This window comes from Tursiops truncatus, chromosome 14 (assembly GCF_011762595.2).
Source record: "Tursiops truncatus isolate mTurTru1 chromosome 14, mTurTru1.mat.Y, whole genome shotgun sequence".
NCBI lineage: Eukaryota > Metazoa > Chordata > Mammalia > Artiodactyla > Delphinidae > Tursiops > Tursiops truncatus.
In genome coordinates, this window is record NC_047047.1 from 9,113,105 (window position 1) to 9,128,945 (window position 15,841).

The 15,841-nt window shown below is 44.7% G+C and overlaps 2 protein-coding genes across 5 annotated transcripts in view; one reads left to right on the forward strand and one right to left on the reverse strand.

Annotated features, from left to right (window-relative positions):
- The window catches only part of NEURL3 (neuralized E3 ubiquitin protein ligase 3), a 106,515-nt gene extending 94,329 nt beyond the window's left edge, over positions 1-12,186 (forward strand). The window contains exon 4 of one of the 2 annotated variants that reach the window (XM_073791093.1): positions 10,904-12,186. In XM_073791093.1, the coding sequence (XP_073647194.1) occupies positions 10,904-11,049 (146 nt within the window). In that variant the 3' untranslated portion in view covers positions 11,050-12,186. The remainder of the gene's footprint in view (positions 1-10,903) is intronic. The other variant, XM_073791094.1, reaches the window with a different exon arrangement.
- NCAPH (non-SMC condensin I complex subunit H) overlaps positions 1-15,841 on the reverse strand; it is a 47,146-nt gene that overhangs the window by 23,058 nt on the left and 8,247 nt on the right. For 2 of the 3 annotated variants that reach the window (XM_033838089.2, XM_019931112.3), the window contains exons 2-8: positions 14,255-14,498; positions 14,022-14,112; positions 13,229-13,321; positions 12,768-12,906; positions 12,168-12,292; positions 1,700-1,889; positions 526-617 (exon numbers count right to left, since the gene is read on the reverse strand). In XM_033838089.2, the coding sequence (XP_033693980.1) occupies positions 526-617; positions 1,700-1,889; positions 12,168-12,292; positions 12,768-12,906; positions 13,229-13,321; positions 14,022-14,112; positions 14,255-14,498 (974 nt within the window). The remainder of the gene's footprint in view (positions 1-525; positions 618-1,699; positions 1,890-12,167; positions 12,293-12,767; positions 12,907-13,228; positions 13,322-14,021; positions 14,113-14,254; positions 14,499-15,841) is intronic. The other variant, XM_019931111.3, reaches the window with a different exon arrangement.

A 15,841-nucleotide genomic window follows, 5' to 3' on the forward strand; every position in this document is an offset into this window, starting at 1 on the left:
CAGTTTTCCATGGAAACCATTTATTTTGGAGGTTGTAGTAAGTAGGCTAAAGGGGGCCAGGCTAAAAATACACAGAGGAAAGCTTTACACATGATAATTTCTCAGGAAACTCTGTGCCAAGGGACTCAACCCTGAGGAGCAGGAAATTCCTCAAGCTTGACAGCAGCCTAAGAGACCAGAGGCCACTGGGACAACCATGTTTGAGAGTAAATCTGATAAAAATCGAGCACCGAGGAATGGAAGGATTGCCTTACCCTGGGGAAGCAGACATGAAGTTGATCCCAGTACTCTAATCCCAGCTGGCTAGTGAGCCTGCTGCAGCACACAATACCACTCCCACCCCTGCCCCAGGGCTTAGTCCCTACGGAGGAGCCAAAGGAAATATTTTCTGTACTGCTGGCTAAATAAAAACGATGCCACAGTTTTGGTTCCCATTGGGCAGAACTAATCTTAGGCCATCTCACTGAAACCACGAGCTGTTGGAGAAATGCCCAGAGCCCTCAGAAATCCAGAAATTGACCACACCTCATTATGTGTTTCACTGTCCCATTTAGTGAACTGGAACCCCGCCAGGGAAGGGCAGATCTGACGGTCTTCCACACACTGCTGCAGGGGTGCTGGGAGGACAGGAAGATCACAAAGAGGGTTCAGAGCAGGATGGAGACACACCTCACCCCCTCAAGATGACCAGAGCAGCACCATGGAGGGAGGGGCACAGCCACCTCCTGTTTCTCGGGAAGAGGCTGGCTGGCAGCCGATCTGTTTGCAGATCACTCTCCTGGCACAGGGCGTGCACTCAGGCACATGCCCACACTAGAGGCAGGCTCCACACTGGCATCCCAGGAATGAGGAAAACACTAGAGCAGAAACCCGAAGCACAGACTTTGACTCTGAAATCGACTCTGTGCCCTAAGCTAGAGTTGGGAAATCAAAAACCCATCCTTAAAGCATAGTAAGTGCACAGCCAATTGTGCAATGCCACTTATTCTAGTCCCAAATTAAACTAGGTATAGATTACCTACCTCAGTTGAGTGCATACACCTGGACAATTGTTAGTACAAAATAATTATACTCAGCAAATTTTAGACAAGAATAAACAGGAGAATGGGCCCCGTAACATCTGCGTAGCCCTGCAGAGGGGAGGAACAATTTCATGTAACACACGAAAATCATTCCACGGGAGAACAGCGCCTGGCCCTCACACCACCCTGGGCCTGTCCTCAGAGGATCTCCCAGAGAGGGGTGTGGAAGGGGGGGTAAAATCGCTGCCAAGCCTGTATGAGGGACTGACAACAAGACAGATCTGTTCTCAGACCACCACGGAGGATTCTGAAAACAGTTCACAAAGCCCTCTTCTCCTCGGGATCCCCTGGGTTAGTAACAGGCCTCTGGCTCAACAAGTCTCTTAAAGCCCCTCTCCCAAGTCCAAAACTCTGACACTCCAGGGTGACTGCTAGCAGGGCAACTGAAGGACGTGGCACATACAGACCACGAGCACTGGCTACTACTGTTGAAGACTCCATGCTGCAAACAGGCTGAAAACTTAGTTTCTCCCCAAAAATGCCCACTTTGTCATTCCAGAGGAACCTTCTGGGCAAATAAGCAACAGAAGAGCATGATGGGCTTACTACACCCATGGTTATGTAGAAACTTCTCTGATGACTGAACTGCTCTGCTAAAAGGCATCACGTGGACCTACCTTTTAAATCGGTCATTTCCACCCAACCTAAATCCGGCAAGTCAAGAGGTTCTCCAGTGGAGAGAGTCTGGACATCGGAGGGAAAGAGCAGCTCACTTCTATAGTCGTGGCAGTGGAGGGTGGAGAGAAACACCCCTGCTGTACTGCACTCATCAAACGAGGCTGCTGTCTTCTGGAACATGGGATCAATCTGAGCACAAAAATAGAGGGAACCCAGAATTATGGGATGTAGCCAAAGGAAATAGAAAATCTCATTCACTGGACCCTGCTCATTCGCAGCTGCATATACTGGATTGAAATGTCTCTGCACATGATCAAAAAAGGGGGAGGGCCTTTCTAACTGACCAGGTAAAATCCCATCCCAGTTCAAAAGGAGGGCTGTACATGGTCAGATGGATAAATGTACACAGTAAATGGTGACAAGCTTATACTGTGTCAATCTGTTTGTTTACAAACAACCCAATCAAAAAATGGGCAGAAGACTTAAATAGACATTTCTCCAAAGAAGACATACAGATGGCCAACAGACACATGAAAAGATGCTCAACACCTAATTATTAGAGAAATGCAAATCAAAACTACAATGAGGTATCACCTCACACTGGTGAGAATGGCAATCACCTAAAAATCCACAAACAATAAATGCTGGAGAGGGTGTGGAGAAAAGGGAACCCTCTTACACTGTTGGTGGGAATGTAAATTGATACAGCCACTATGGAGAACAGAATGGAGGTTCCTTAAAAAACTAAAAATAGAACTACCACTTGACCCAGCAATCCCACTCCTGGGCATAGACCCGGAGAAAACCATAATTCAAAAAGATACATACACCCCAATGTTCATTGCAGCACTAATTACAATAGCCAGGACATGGAAGCAACCTAAATGTCCATCAACAGATGAATGGATAAAGAAGATGTGGTACATATATACAATGGAATATTATTCAGCCATAAAAGGGATCAAAATTGGGTCACCTGTAGAGACACAGATGGACCTAGAGACTGTCATACAGAGTGAAGTCAGAAAGAGAAAAATATTGTATACTATCACTTATATGTGGAATCTAGAAAAACAATATAGATGAACTTATTTGCAAAGCAGAAATAGAGACACAAACGTAGAGAACAGAAGTATGGATACTGGAGGGGAAGTGGGTGTGGGATGAATTGGGAGATTGGGATTGACATATATACACTATTGATACTATGTATAAAATAGATAACTAGGGCTTCCCTGGTGGCGCAGTGGTCGACAGTCCGCCTGACGATGCAGGGGACACGGGTTCGTGCCCCGGTCCGGGAAGATCCCACATGCCGCGGAGCGGCTGGGCCCGTGAGCCATGGCCGCTGAGCCTGCGCATCCGGAGCCTGTGCTCCGCGACGGGAGAGGCCACAACAGTGAGAGGCCCGTGTACCACACACAAAAAAAGATAACTAATGAGAACATACTGTACAGCACAGGGAACTCTACTCAATGCTCTGTGGTGACCTAAATGGGGAGGAAATCCAAAAAAGAGGGGATATATATATATATATATATACGTATAGCTGATTCACTTTGCTGTACAGCAGAAACTAACACAACATTGTAAAGCAACTATACTCCAATAAAAATTAATTTTTAAAAAATCTGGTTATTTACAATATACCTGGACAGTATCCTTCTGCTGGCCTCTTTCCACGGCCACCGTTTTTAAACGTCTATCTCTAGTAGAATGCTACCACAACAAATTCTGCTGACTTAAAAAGCCTGTGTGATGGATCTGTTCACAGAATCCCATCACTCCTCTGAACAGAAATATTTTCAAAGAATTGGAAGAACACGAGTAAGAGATCCGGGCAAAGGACAGGCAGAGTTCGCAGGGTTAGATGTCCGGGTTAAACATGGGAGAGGTTGTCAGAAGACCCCTAAGGCTGGGGTCGAGGAGCAGGAGTGGCATAACCACATGTCACCAAGCCCCAAAAGAGAACAGGGCAAGGCACATGCATGTGTGGCAAGAGGGCAGAAGCCACCTGGGACTCCACAGGAGGCCCGGTGACAGGAAAAAGGTCAGGTACCAGGTTCACAGGTCTTCCTCATGTCTCAGGATGTGGCTACTATGGAAAGAGGGGCCCTTAATTCTGAGGACAGGTGTTGCTCTCTGGCTCTTTTCCGGCCCCCTTAACCCTGAGCCCAACCTCACCAGAACTGAGTCTTCTCTCGCCTCCCGATAAGCTAGTCCCAGTGCAGCACATACGGCACCTCCACGTTCTCCCTGTCTCCTTACCCCTCAACCGGTTAGTTACATGGCCTGGTGGGTTTTCCTCCCAGTGTGTCTCTACCACCTACCCCTTCTTCCCATCCTCACTGCCACCAGTATAACCCTCGCCTGAGTTAACCCTTGTCTCTGGTCTCTCCTACTTCTTTTCCTAAAAATACCAGTGGTGCTATTCTCATTCCCTTCCTCAAATGCTCACCAGAGCAATGGTTTCCCACCTGGACCCCAGCACCCCTAGAGGTCTCATGTAGTTAATGAAACTCAGCCTTTCAAAGAGTCAACACAGAAACTGTACACTGGCCCACATTAAAGCTGAAACGCTAAGATAACCTTCCTCACTTTTGCCTAGAATTAGATCATGTCAGTGTGAGAACAATGGTTCTTTCATGTCAATTAGATTTGACTTACATCTTTGAGTGATTTGTGGGAAAATGAATTATTGCTGACTGTACAGTCTGGATAAATGAACTTTTTGAAACAAGGATCCCAGCAAGGAAGAGAAACAGTAAGAGAAGGCCTTGGTAGACAGCAGACTACATGACAAAGTCTAGGGTTGTTTCAGCCTCATGAGAAAATCCACAGCTCTAGCCCAACGTGCACACTGTCCAGCTTCCTAAGGAACCAGAACTTTTCCTGCTTCATGGCCTTTGCTTACGCCTCTGCCTAGAATCACCTTCTTGCCACCACCTGACAAACACCTACCCTCCCTTCACAGCCCAGTTCAAATCTCACCTCTTCCGGAAACTCTGACCTCCACCCACTCTGGTCTCCTGAGTATGTGCCTTGACCTTCCTTACATTGTGTCTATTTGTGCCCTCCTGGTCTGAAGCACTGGGGCATAATCAGGCTGGAATCCCTGTGACAGCAAGAATTCTGCACACAGCAGACAGCTGTGTACAAAATAGATCAGCTCATATACAAACAAGGGTTCTCAGCTAGTCCAGACACACCCACAGAACACCTGCTGTCTAATCTCCCGCCATTGCCAAGAGAATGCAGGTTCAATGAATAGCTGAAACTTCAGATTCTAAGTTTGTACCCACCACCCCCCTTCTTTTTTAGCTTCCAAACTTTCACTTATTCTACGTTTACCACAGATTACAGAGCAAAAAAAGCTTCCCAGGACTGAGGTTCTCGGCGTTTCTTCAAGATCCTGTTGTCTTCACTTGCATACATAGACTAGACCAGATCCTGTTGTCTCCACTTGCGTACATAGACCAAAGCCCGAAGCCGCAGGCCTGAAGGCAGCAGCTTGCTGCCCTTTCGTCCCCTTTAGAACAATGGGAGCGGCCAGTGCAAGCCTCCTCAGGCTCCCTAGAACTGAGTCTACCTGGGAAGACACAAGAGGAAGAGAATTTCCAACCCTGCTGCTGAATTGAACAGTTCAGTGTAGAACCAAAAGCACAAGCAAGAATGATGGTGAAGTAAATATTCAGATTACCTGCGAAGGTGAAAAAACAAGGAGAATTGGGAAGGGAAGGTTAGGTGGGAGAGGATTTTATGGCTCCCCTTCAGATGTGTACAACATATTGCCATGGATAAAGCACTTTGACAAATATAACCCACTAACACAAAACTCAGGGATTATCTGTTTTTAGTTTGACAAAGTGAGATTTGGAGACTTTTCCACACAACTAAGACAGTAAAACCAGGATCTGAACTTTACATGGTCTGCCTCCAATGCTGACCCATAGATAGAAAAAAAGAATACAACTCCCTCCCCTAAAAAGCCTGGCCCCCTCACCTCTACCCTAGCTCTTGGGCTTTGGCCTCGGGGCCCTGCCCCAGCCATCCCCATCCGCACACAGTCCTCACCCCAGCACGGGCTGGAGAACCGTCCTGCCCGGACCCCATCAGCCAGAGTGAACGCAGCCAGGCCCCTCACTCCCAGCCACCACACACTCAGCCTCACCACTACCATCTGCCTGAGACGATATCCTCTCAAGGGGGTGGGAACTGGTTTCTGGGGGAAGGTGAGAAATATCTTAGAAATTACAATAATTTGTGCCTCTCCAACCTTGACCTTACTTGCAAAACTGTATTCCTTTGGAATTAATTTCAATGAAGAGGGATAGGAACAAAACATCTAAAAAGGCTCAGTGGTGTGTGTGTGGGAGTGTCATGACAAAAGCCTGGGAAGCACTGCTCTAAGGAAACACGGTATTGCCCGAGGACACCGTCTCCCCAGCACGGCTGCTTCCTCTCCCGCAGCCCTCACACCGCTGGCCTAGACGTCAGATAGGTGATTTCCTTGTGCCTCATTGCAGCTTCCAGACTATATTCTCCTTCCCAATTCCTACAACCCTCACCTCTGAATGTAACATCAGACTCTACCACCCTGTTGCAATCACCTTCTAGTCCCCAGGTTACAACCCCACCCCCTTCCTAGAAGATTTTAATATTATCTCTGACTCACTCCTGTTCTCCAACTTTACTGCTGTCGTGGTTTCCAGTAATTTCACTATCCATGTAGACCCATCCAATATTCTGGCCTCTCAGTTCCTTGATATCCTCTCCTTCAGTGGTCTTGTGCTTCATCCTAAGAACCCCAAGACGCATGGGATCCTAGCATGACCCCCTGCCTCCTCTGCCTTTTGCTCCCTGGCCTGCTTTCCGAATTGAATCATTAACCAGGACTGCAACCTCTCTGTATGCTCAATTCCAAGTGCCCCTCTCTGACAACCACCTCTTGTCTTTCCAGACTACACTTTCTTGTCTCCAACGCCAAGAAGCCTTTGGTCCCATCAGGCCCTACAGTCTACTGGTCACATGGTTTTACACTGTCCTTCACACACCTCTTTTCCCAGCTAAAATTCCACAATCAATGATCACAACCACCCCCTTGCACACACTCTCAGCTCCAGCGCCCCTTTCAGCTGTGTCACATTCACTCAGCTAAACACAATCCTTTGTTAAATCTAACTTTCTGCCTACTCCATGCTTGCACCCACACAGCCAGTCATGGCTGGAGAAAGACACAAAGTCATGGGATTTCCATGGTGGTCCAGTGGTTAAGAATCCACCTTTCAATACAGGGGACGCAGGTTCCATCCCTGGTCGGGGAACTAAGATCCCACATGCTGCGGGGCAACTAAGCCTGCGCACCACAACTACTGAGCCCATGTGTTTTGGAGCCTGTGCGCCACAACTAGAGAGAAGCCCACGCGTCACAATGAAGAGCCTGCGCACCTCAACGAAAGACCCGCATGCTGCAATGAAGATCCCATGTACCGCAACAAAGACCCGACAGAGCCAAAAAAAAAGACACAAAGTCATGCTGACTGACCTCACTATAAATCCATCCTCCAGTGCCCTCAGGGAAACCCTAAGTGTTGTCTAGCCATCAAACTACATTTCCCTAGTCCCTCCACTCTCCCATCCTCCTAGATGACTCCCTACTACCTTATCCTCTCTTCAAACCTCCAACACTTTCCTCCTCTATACTGTCAGTTGAAGATCTGGCTTATTTCACTGATGGGGGTGGGAGTGGGGGGTGGAAGGGGAAGCACAACCAGAAGAGAATATCCAGAATGCACCCATGTGCACACACTCAAGCCCCACCTCTCATCAGCCACTGTGCTCCTCAGACAAGACCCATCCAAGCCATCCAATCCTTGCCCTTCTCACCTGCTCAAACACCACCCTAGCATTTCTCCTCCCTTTACCGTGTCATCAATAATTCCTTCTCCACTAGACTGTAGCCATCAACAAGTAAACATGCTGTTAATTCTCCCATTTAAAAAAACAACAAAAAGGCATTTTTCACAGAACTAGAACAAATAATTATAAAATTTGTATGGAAAGACCCCAAATAGCCAAAACAATCCTGAGAAAGAAAAACAGAGCTGGAGGAGTCACACTCCCAGACTTCAGACTATACTACAAAGCTACAGTAATCTAAACAGTATGGTATTGGCACAAAAAACAGACACATAGATCAGTGGAACAGGATAGAAAGCCCAGAAATAAACCCACACACTTATGGTCAATTAATCTATGACAAAGGAGGCAAGAATAACAATAGGGAAAAAAATGATCTCTTCAATAATTTGTGGTGGGAAAACTGGACAGCTACATACAAAAGAATGAAGTTAGAACACTCTCTAACATCATACACAAAAATAAACACAAAATGGATTAAAGACCTAAATGTAAGACTGGAAACCATGAAACTCCTAGAAGAATACACAGCCAGAACACTCTTTGACATAAATTGTAGCAGTTATTTTTTTGGATCTGTCTCCTAAGGCAAAGGAAACAAAAGCAAAAATAAACAAATGAGACCTAATTAAACTCAAACGCTTTTGCACAGCAAAGGGAACCATCGACAAAATGAAAAGACAACCTACTTGACTGGGAGGAAATAACTGCAAATGATATGACCGATAAGGGGTTAATATCCAAAATATATAAACAGCTCATACAACTCAATATCAAAAAAAACAAACAACCCAATCAAAAAATGGGCAGAAGATGTAAACAGACATTTTTCCAAAGAAGACACACAGATAGCAAACAGACACATGAAAAGATGTTCAGCACTGCTAATCATCAGAGAAATGCAAATCAAAACTAAAATGAGGGGCTTCCCTGGTGGTGCAGTGGTTGGGAGTCTGCCTGCCGATGCAGGGGACACGGGTTCGTGCCCCGGTCCGGGAAGATCCCACATGCCGCGGAGCGGCTGGCCCCGTGAGCCATGGCCACTGAGCCTGCACGTCCAGAGCCTGTGCTCCGCAACGGGAGAGGCCACAGCAGTGAGAGGCCCGCGTACCGCAACAAACAAACAAACAAACAAAACAAAAGAAAACAAAACTAAAAAACTAAAATGAGAGGGCTTCCCTGGTGGTGCAGTGGTTGAGAGTTCGCCTGCCGATGCAGGGGACACGGGTTCGTGCCCCGGTCCGGGAAGATCCCACATGCTGCGGAGCAGCTGGGCCCGTGAGCCATGGCTGCTGAGCTTGCGTGTCCGGAGCCTGTGCTCCGCAACAGGAGAGGCCACAACAGTGAGAGGCCAGCATACCGCAAAAAAAAAAAAAAAAAGACGATAAACAGGGACTTCCCTGGTGGCGCAGTGGTTAAGAATCTGCCTGCCAATGCAGGGGACACGGGTTCAAGCCCTGGTCTGGGAATATCCCACATGCCGCGGAGCAACTAAGTTCGTGCACCACAACTACTGAAGCCCGCATGCCTAGAGCCCATGCTCCACAACAAGAGAAGCCACTGCAATGAGAGGCCCGGGCACTGCAGTGAAGAGTAGCCCCCACTGACTGCAACTAGAGAAAGCCTGTGTGCAAGAAAGACCCAACGCAGCCAAAAATAAAATAAAATAAATAAATTAAAAAAAAAAAGACCACAAATAACAAATGCTGATAAGGATGTGGAGAAAAGGAAACCCTTGTATATAGTTGGTGAGAATGTAAATTAGTGCAGCCACTATGGAGCGTTTCCAAAACACTAAAAACAAAACTACCATTTGATCCAGCAATTCCACTCCTGGGTATATATCTGAAAACGAAAACACTGATTTGAAAAGATACATGCATCCCAATGTTCATAGAGGCATTATTTACAAGAGCCGAGATATGGAAGCAACTTAAGTATCCGTCAACAGATGAATGGATAAAGAAGATGCTGTGTATATGTGTGTGTGTGTGTACGTACACACACACACAATGGAATACTACTTGGCCATAAAAAAAATGATGTTTCACTGTTTGCAACAACATGGCTGGACCTCGACATGGCTGGAGGTTATTATGCTTAGTGAAATAAGCCAGACAGAGAAAGACAAATACTGTATGTTATCACTTACATGTGAAATCTAAAAAATAAAACAAAGGAATGTATATAACAAAATAGAAACAGACTCAAAGATATAGAGAACAAACTAGTGTTTACCAGTGGGGAGAGGGAAAGGGAAGGGGCAAGATAGAGGTAGGGGATTAAGAGGTACAAATTACTATGTATAAAATAAATAAGCTACAAGAATATATTGTACAGCACAGGGAATAGAGCCAATATTTTATAACTTTAAATGAAGTATAATCTATAAAAATTTTGAATCACTGTGTTGTACACCTGAAACTAATATAACATTGTAAATAAATTACACCTCAAAAATAATTTTTAAAAATTAAAAAAAGAATATACTGTGCAAATATTCCCATGTCAATAAATACTACAACATCATTCTTTAAAAAAACAAAAACAAAAAAACAAAAAGACTCAGGACCTTACTTTCCCTTGCCATTCCATTACTCTGCCCCAATTTATAGCAAAACTCTTCTAAAAAACTGCCTCCCCCCCCAAAAAAAAAAACTGCCTCCCTTCTCATTTATTTCCCCCTGCCCAATTCATTTTGAAAAATTTCAAACCTACAAGAATGTTGAAATAGTAATATGAATCTCTGTGTAACTTTTACCTAGATTTCCCAACAGGTAACATTTTTCATATTTGCTTTCTCCCTGTACCCTTTCTCCCTGTACTCCCATATTTGTAAAGCAAATATGAAAAATGTTACCTGGTGGGAACAGGTAACAGGTAACATGGCTCTATTCCCTGTGCTGTACAATATATTCTTGTAGCTTATTTATTTTATACATAGTAACTTCCAACCTTCTTGGAAGTAGATATTGCAAGACTTTGCCTCTCTGGCAGTTATTAAGCTATTGCCACTCAGCTCCAAACCTACCTTCTATACTTTGCTCTGTGATGCTGGGTTGGAGACCACACTTCAGCTGTGCCAGCAGCTCCCTATTGGGCTCCACCAAAAGGGGGCACTAGAGGGAGATGGCAAGGCTGGAGGAAGGAGAAGGGACAGGCTTCTTTCTGCAGGATTCCTGTTCCTGGGAGTGTCACCCAGCAGTGATTCACCAACCCAGCAGCAGCAGGTCCTACCTGGGCAGTAGCTGAATTTAACTTGTACTTTTTCCTTATACCCACAGAACCAACCACGCCGGGTGCCAGTAAGAGACACCAGCACCAGTGGGCATTCCCTCCTCAGAAGTCTGGGTCCTGGGCCCCCAAGCCCCTCCTCCAAACTCAGGGACACCAGCATCAGCCAAGCAGCACCCCTTCCTTGGAGGTCTGAGCTGCAGCTCCCCAGGGCCCCTTCGCCAAGCTCACCATGGCCTCAGGCTGCCATATTTGACGTGGCTGACCACTCCATCCTCCCTAAAACACTCATTTCAATACCACATTCTCCTGGCCTTCCCCCACCTACTGGACGTTGCTTATTCAGCTCTCTGAACTGTTAAGACAGGGGTATCCGGGCCCAGTCCTTTTTCCACATACACTTATTCCCTTGGTGATCAATTCCAGTCTCGTGACCTTAATTACTAAGGTAAGAGAAAGAAAGAGAAAGGTAAGAGAAAGAAATAATCTAGTCCATCGTTGGTGGGATGCAAGTAAGAGAAAGAAATAATCTAGTCCATCATTGGTGGGAGAGTAGGTTGGTATAACCTTTTTGTGAGGGCAATGGAAATTTCATGTCTCAGAATTTTCTTACAAATATACTCCCAGAAGAATGCAAACAGGTACAAGAATGTTCACTGAAATTGTTTTTTTTTTTTTTTGAAATTGTTTTTAATAGCAAAAATTTTTTTAAATTGTAGCAACATCTGTTTGCTTTAAATTAACTGCTAATTTATAAAGAGGCCTCTGGTACCATTCCTTTAAGCAGATTCCTCAGGATTTGCTAAATCATGTAAGGTTGTTTAGAGCATGGACTCTGGAGCCAGACCACTTAGTTTCAAATCCCAGTTTACTTACTAATTACGTCATCTTGGACAAGTTACTCCACAGCCCTGAACCTCAATTACCTCTTCATAAAATGTAGCAAGGATGTTGTAAGGACAGAATGGGTTAACACAGGACACGGGCCTTGGGCAGCACGGTGTGCCTGGTAGACACACAATAAATGTTAGCTGTCATCACCACCGCTGCATGTACTACAGAAGAAAATTAATATTTTAATCAATTGGTTTTCTCAGTAATTTGCCATCTCGTTCTACTCAATCATTCTGAAATATTGAGGGAAAAGCAGGGACCTACCCCTGTCAGTCTTCGCTGTAAAGCTAAAGGATGACAATGCAGAGACACCAGTTGAATATTTTACTCCCTGGAGGCCTGAACAAGCACATAGCAGCAAGTTTCTGCCACTGAGCCTCTGAATTAGTCAGAGACTACACTGGGCACACAGTTTCTCACCTCACACTTTCGATCTGCTTCGGAGACGTTGAGGTTGTTTATATTCGGCTCGATGGTTTTGTACAAGTGCTTCTTCCTTGGCTTTGGAGCCTTCTTGGTTGTTCCTGTTTCGGTTGCACTTCCATCTACAAGGAGTAAGACTGTGCACTGCAGGGGCTGCTTTGGAGCACGTAACTGAACTTATCAATTCAAGTTCTTCAAAACTAGAGAGTGATCGTAATTAAAACACATGCCATCCCCTCAAAGCAGCAGGCACGTCTAATCCGCAGCTTAGGGAGAAACCAAACTACTAGACTAAGTATTTGGTTTCTGATACAAGTCAATTTCCAAAGACTCCCCAAATCAGAAGCTCCCTAGTTGGTGATGTTTACTCAATCTTGTCTAAATAAAATCTAAAAGCTTTTATAAGGTCCTTCTCTTTTCCAAAGAAAAACATATCTAGTGTTTGAGTATCTTCTCAAATATAATTCTGAAAACATCCATGTCTTCAACAGAATGAGAGAAGTGATTTCTTGTGACTTCATTTCAGTATGTTACTCAAATAACTACCTGCAACACCCTTTAAAAAAGCCCCTTACATCCAGATCCCAACCCATGTACCTGCACCATGGCCCTCTTCTTCTTCCGGAGATGGTGCATCCTTGCCCAGCCCACCAAGGACTCTGTATACATCAGCATGGACGGCATCTACGCGCACAGCATAGATCTTGGTGCTGGCATCCAGAGTGCCGGCAGCCACCTAGTCAAACAAGCAGAGCTGTATTCATGGTGATCATAAAGAAGGAGCAGCTGAACGGCAAAACAAAGCAATCTGCATAAAATATGTACTTGCCTTTAAGAAAAAAATGAAAAAGATTCCCCTAACACAGGGAATAAAAAAAAACGTAACAGATATTTTCTCTACATTTCATCAGTTAAGGAAAGAAAGTAAAGTAGCTAATAAAATGTCTTAAACAAGGAAGGCTCTCATGTATTTGTAGAATTCAATTATTGTGCTATGCTAAGGATTAGCAATCACTAGCATTAATTCAGATGCAAGAGAAGGTGAACATCCTTCTTACTTTAAAGTTGGTCGGTTCGGCATCTTTCTGTTTAAGAATCTCTGACATGAAATCAATCAAGTGCAAGCCAAAAGCATTCTTGGTGGTGATTTTCTGAAAACAGAAAGTTTTAGAAAGGTTTGTTATTTATAGCCTATGCTCACATAAATAATTCTACCCTGTCATGGGAAGCTGAACTTTTAAACAGGAATATCCCACATCTCAACACAGATATCCATTCCCACAAACATCTGGTGATACAGCTAAATCCATGTGTGTACTTCCTCATTCTCAAGGTCTGGAGTGACAGCACACAATTCCTGAGTGTTCCTGTGTGCAGGTCCTCTTCTAAGCACTGACACAGAGGGGCTCAGTGACCCTCAGAACGACTCTCAGGCAAGGACTATTCTCATTCCCATTTTACAGAGGAGGACCACCCTGCAGCACAGTGGCTGAGTGACCTGCCAAGGCCACACAGCTTTGTAAGTGACAGGATTCCAACTCAGGCTACATCTAGGGCTCACAATTAGCCCACAACCCTACTATCTATCTACTATCTAGCTCCAGAACTGCACTATTAACCCCTAGGGTGCTGCCTCGTGACACACCGCAGGGGGCCGGCAACTTGTCAGAGGGACACCAAAGGTCTGTAAGAAACAGTAAAACCACATTGAAAACACCAGCACTGAGAAGAGTCACTAGAGAATAAAAGTGCACAATCACTGATCATGCATTCTCTACAGAATCAAGAAGACTAGATCTCCTCTCTGATCAAGCTGCAAAATCGTCACTGCTTAAACCGGCAGATACTCACGTTTTCAGCAGACAGTTTGATACAGGTGGAGTAATGCTCAGTAATCTGCGTGTTTGTAAACTTAGGAATCGTAGCTGAAACATCAACATTCCTAAAGGAAAGAAAAAAAAACAACTCTGGCAAGGATCAACGACACTGGATCTTTTCAAAATCCAGACCCAGAATCCACAAGGTATTGTGGTAATGCAAACCCACGTAACCCACCACAACAAGGCAGCCCAGCGCCCACTCACCTACTGGAGGGGGAGGCCAGCAAATGAGGCGAGTCTGTGCTGAACTGCAGGTCAAAGACCCTGGAGCGCCTCCGCTGCAGCCGCTCCTTCTCGTCGTCATTCTGAGGAAAGTCTTCAAGGACTGGGGTGCCAGGAGTATTGAGAGGGGCCTTCCTGGGCAGGGCCATGGAGAACACCTGCTCTGAGGGTGAGGAGGTGCTGTGGTGGCATTCACGGGTCCCTGAAGGAGAGTTCTTCATTGTGGCTGACAGCAGTGGAACAAAACACTTGCTCAGGAAACCTTAAGCAGGACATTTCCTACGTCTAAACAGGGGCTGGGACCTGTCCCAGGGTGGAAGTTCACAGCACATTTCCCACCAAGATCTTTTCCAACTCTAATATTCTATGGCTAGAACCTCTGTAGTTCAGGTTTCTTGGGGGGTGATGGGTTTCTGATGCTTCCTGCCAATCTGGACAAATATCAACTACGCAGCTACTGTAAACCTAAAGCACTATATGGGATATAACAGTGGTAAGAAAAAGTCGCTGCCTCTGATCAGCTGACAAACCAGCAGAACAACAGATATATATAACCGTGATGACAGGCAAGAGAGAAAAGATAAGATGCTGACATAAGGGTGAGGGATGGGCTATCATGTCAGACAGACTAGGTTCTAATCCCAGCAGGGAGACAGAATAAGCAACACAAATTTGTAAACTAAATAGAATATTCCAAAGAACTGCCCACAGATTACTTGCTAACTGCAAAGGGAAAAATGTCTTTTACAACGAAAGATCTAGCAGTAACCACGTTAACCAAACAATCAGATGTAGCCTCTCTAAAAATGAGACAACTTGAAACTTACTCATCTCCTTACGGGACAAAATATGAAATTCAGAGCATCATCCGTAAAATACTTTGCCAAATATGCTTAACCTAAATTTAACCAAGACTTTAAATCTAACTTCCAGTTTATAAGAAATATAAGGGCTAGAGAACAAGTTAAATGATATCAGAAACAAACATTTAGACAATTCCAGAATATGGGACAGTTAGCTCTTAAAAATTCAATGTCAAAAAAAAGAAAAAAGAAAAAAAAAGTAGGGGATTCTTCTTGAGCAAAAGAAACCAAAGAGTCATACAAACCAAAAATAACCTCTGAACTTTCAGCCAATCCTTGGTCAAACAAAAAAATTAACTATAAACAACATTTTGGGGATAAACAGCGAAATCTGGAATATAGTCTGGATATCAGGGAACATTAGGGAATTGATTTTTATTTTCTTAGGTGTGATAATGATATAATGGTATGTAGAAGAATATCTTTACTTTTGGAAGATGCATAGGAAACAACTTAGGGGTGATATGACATGGTGTGTGCAACTTTCAAATGAATCAGTCAAAACAGTGTGTGTGTGTGTGTGTGTGTGTGTGTGTGTGTGAGTGATAGAGAGGAAAAATATGGCAAAATGTTAACAATTGGGTTTAAGTTGTGAGTGTGAGGCTATTTAAGTCTTTCAACGTCCCTGTATGTTTGAACACTTTCATAATAAGAAGTTAGGAAATGGATGGCATGTTAGATGGAGATAAAAGCCATTGGGAGGGCT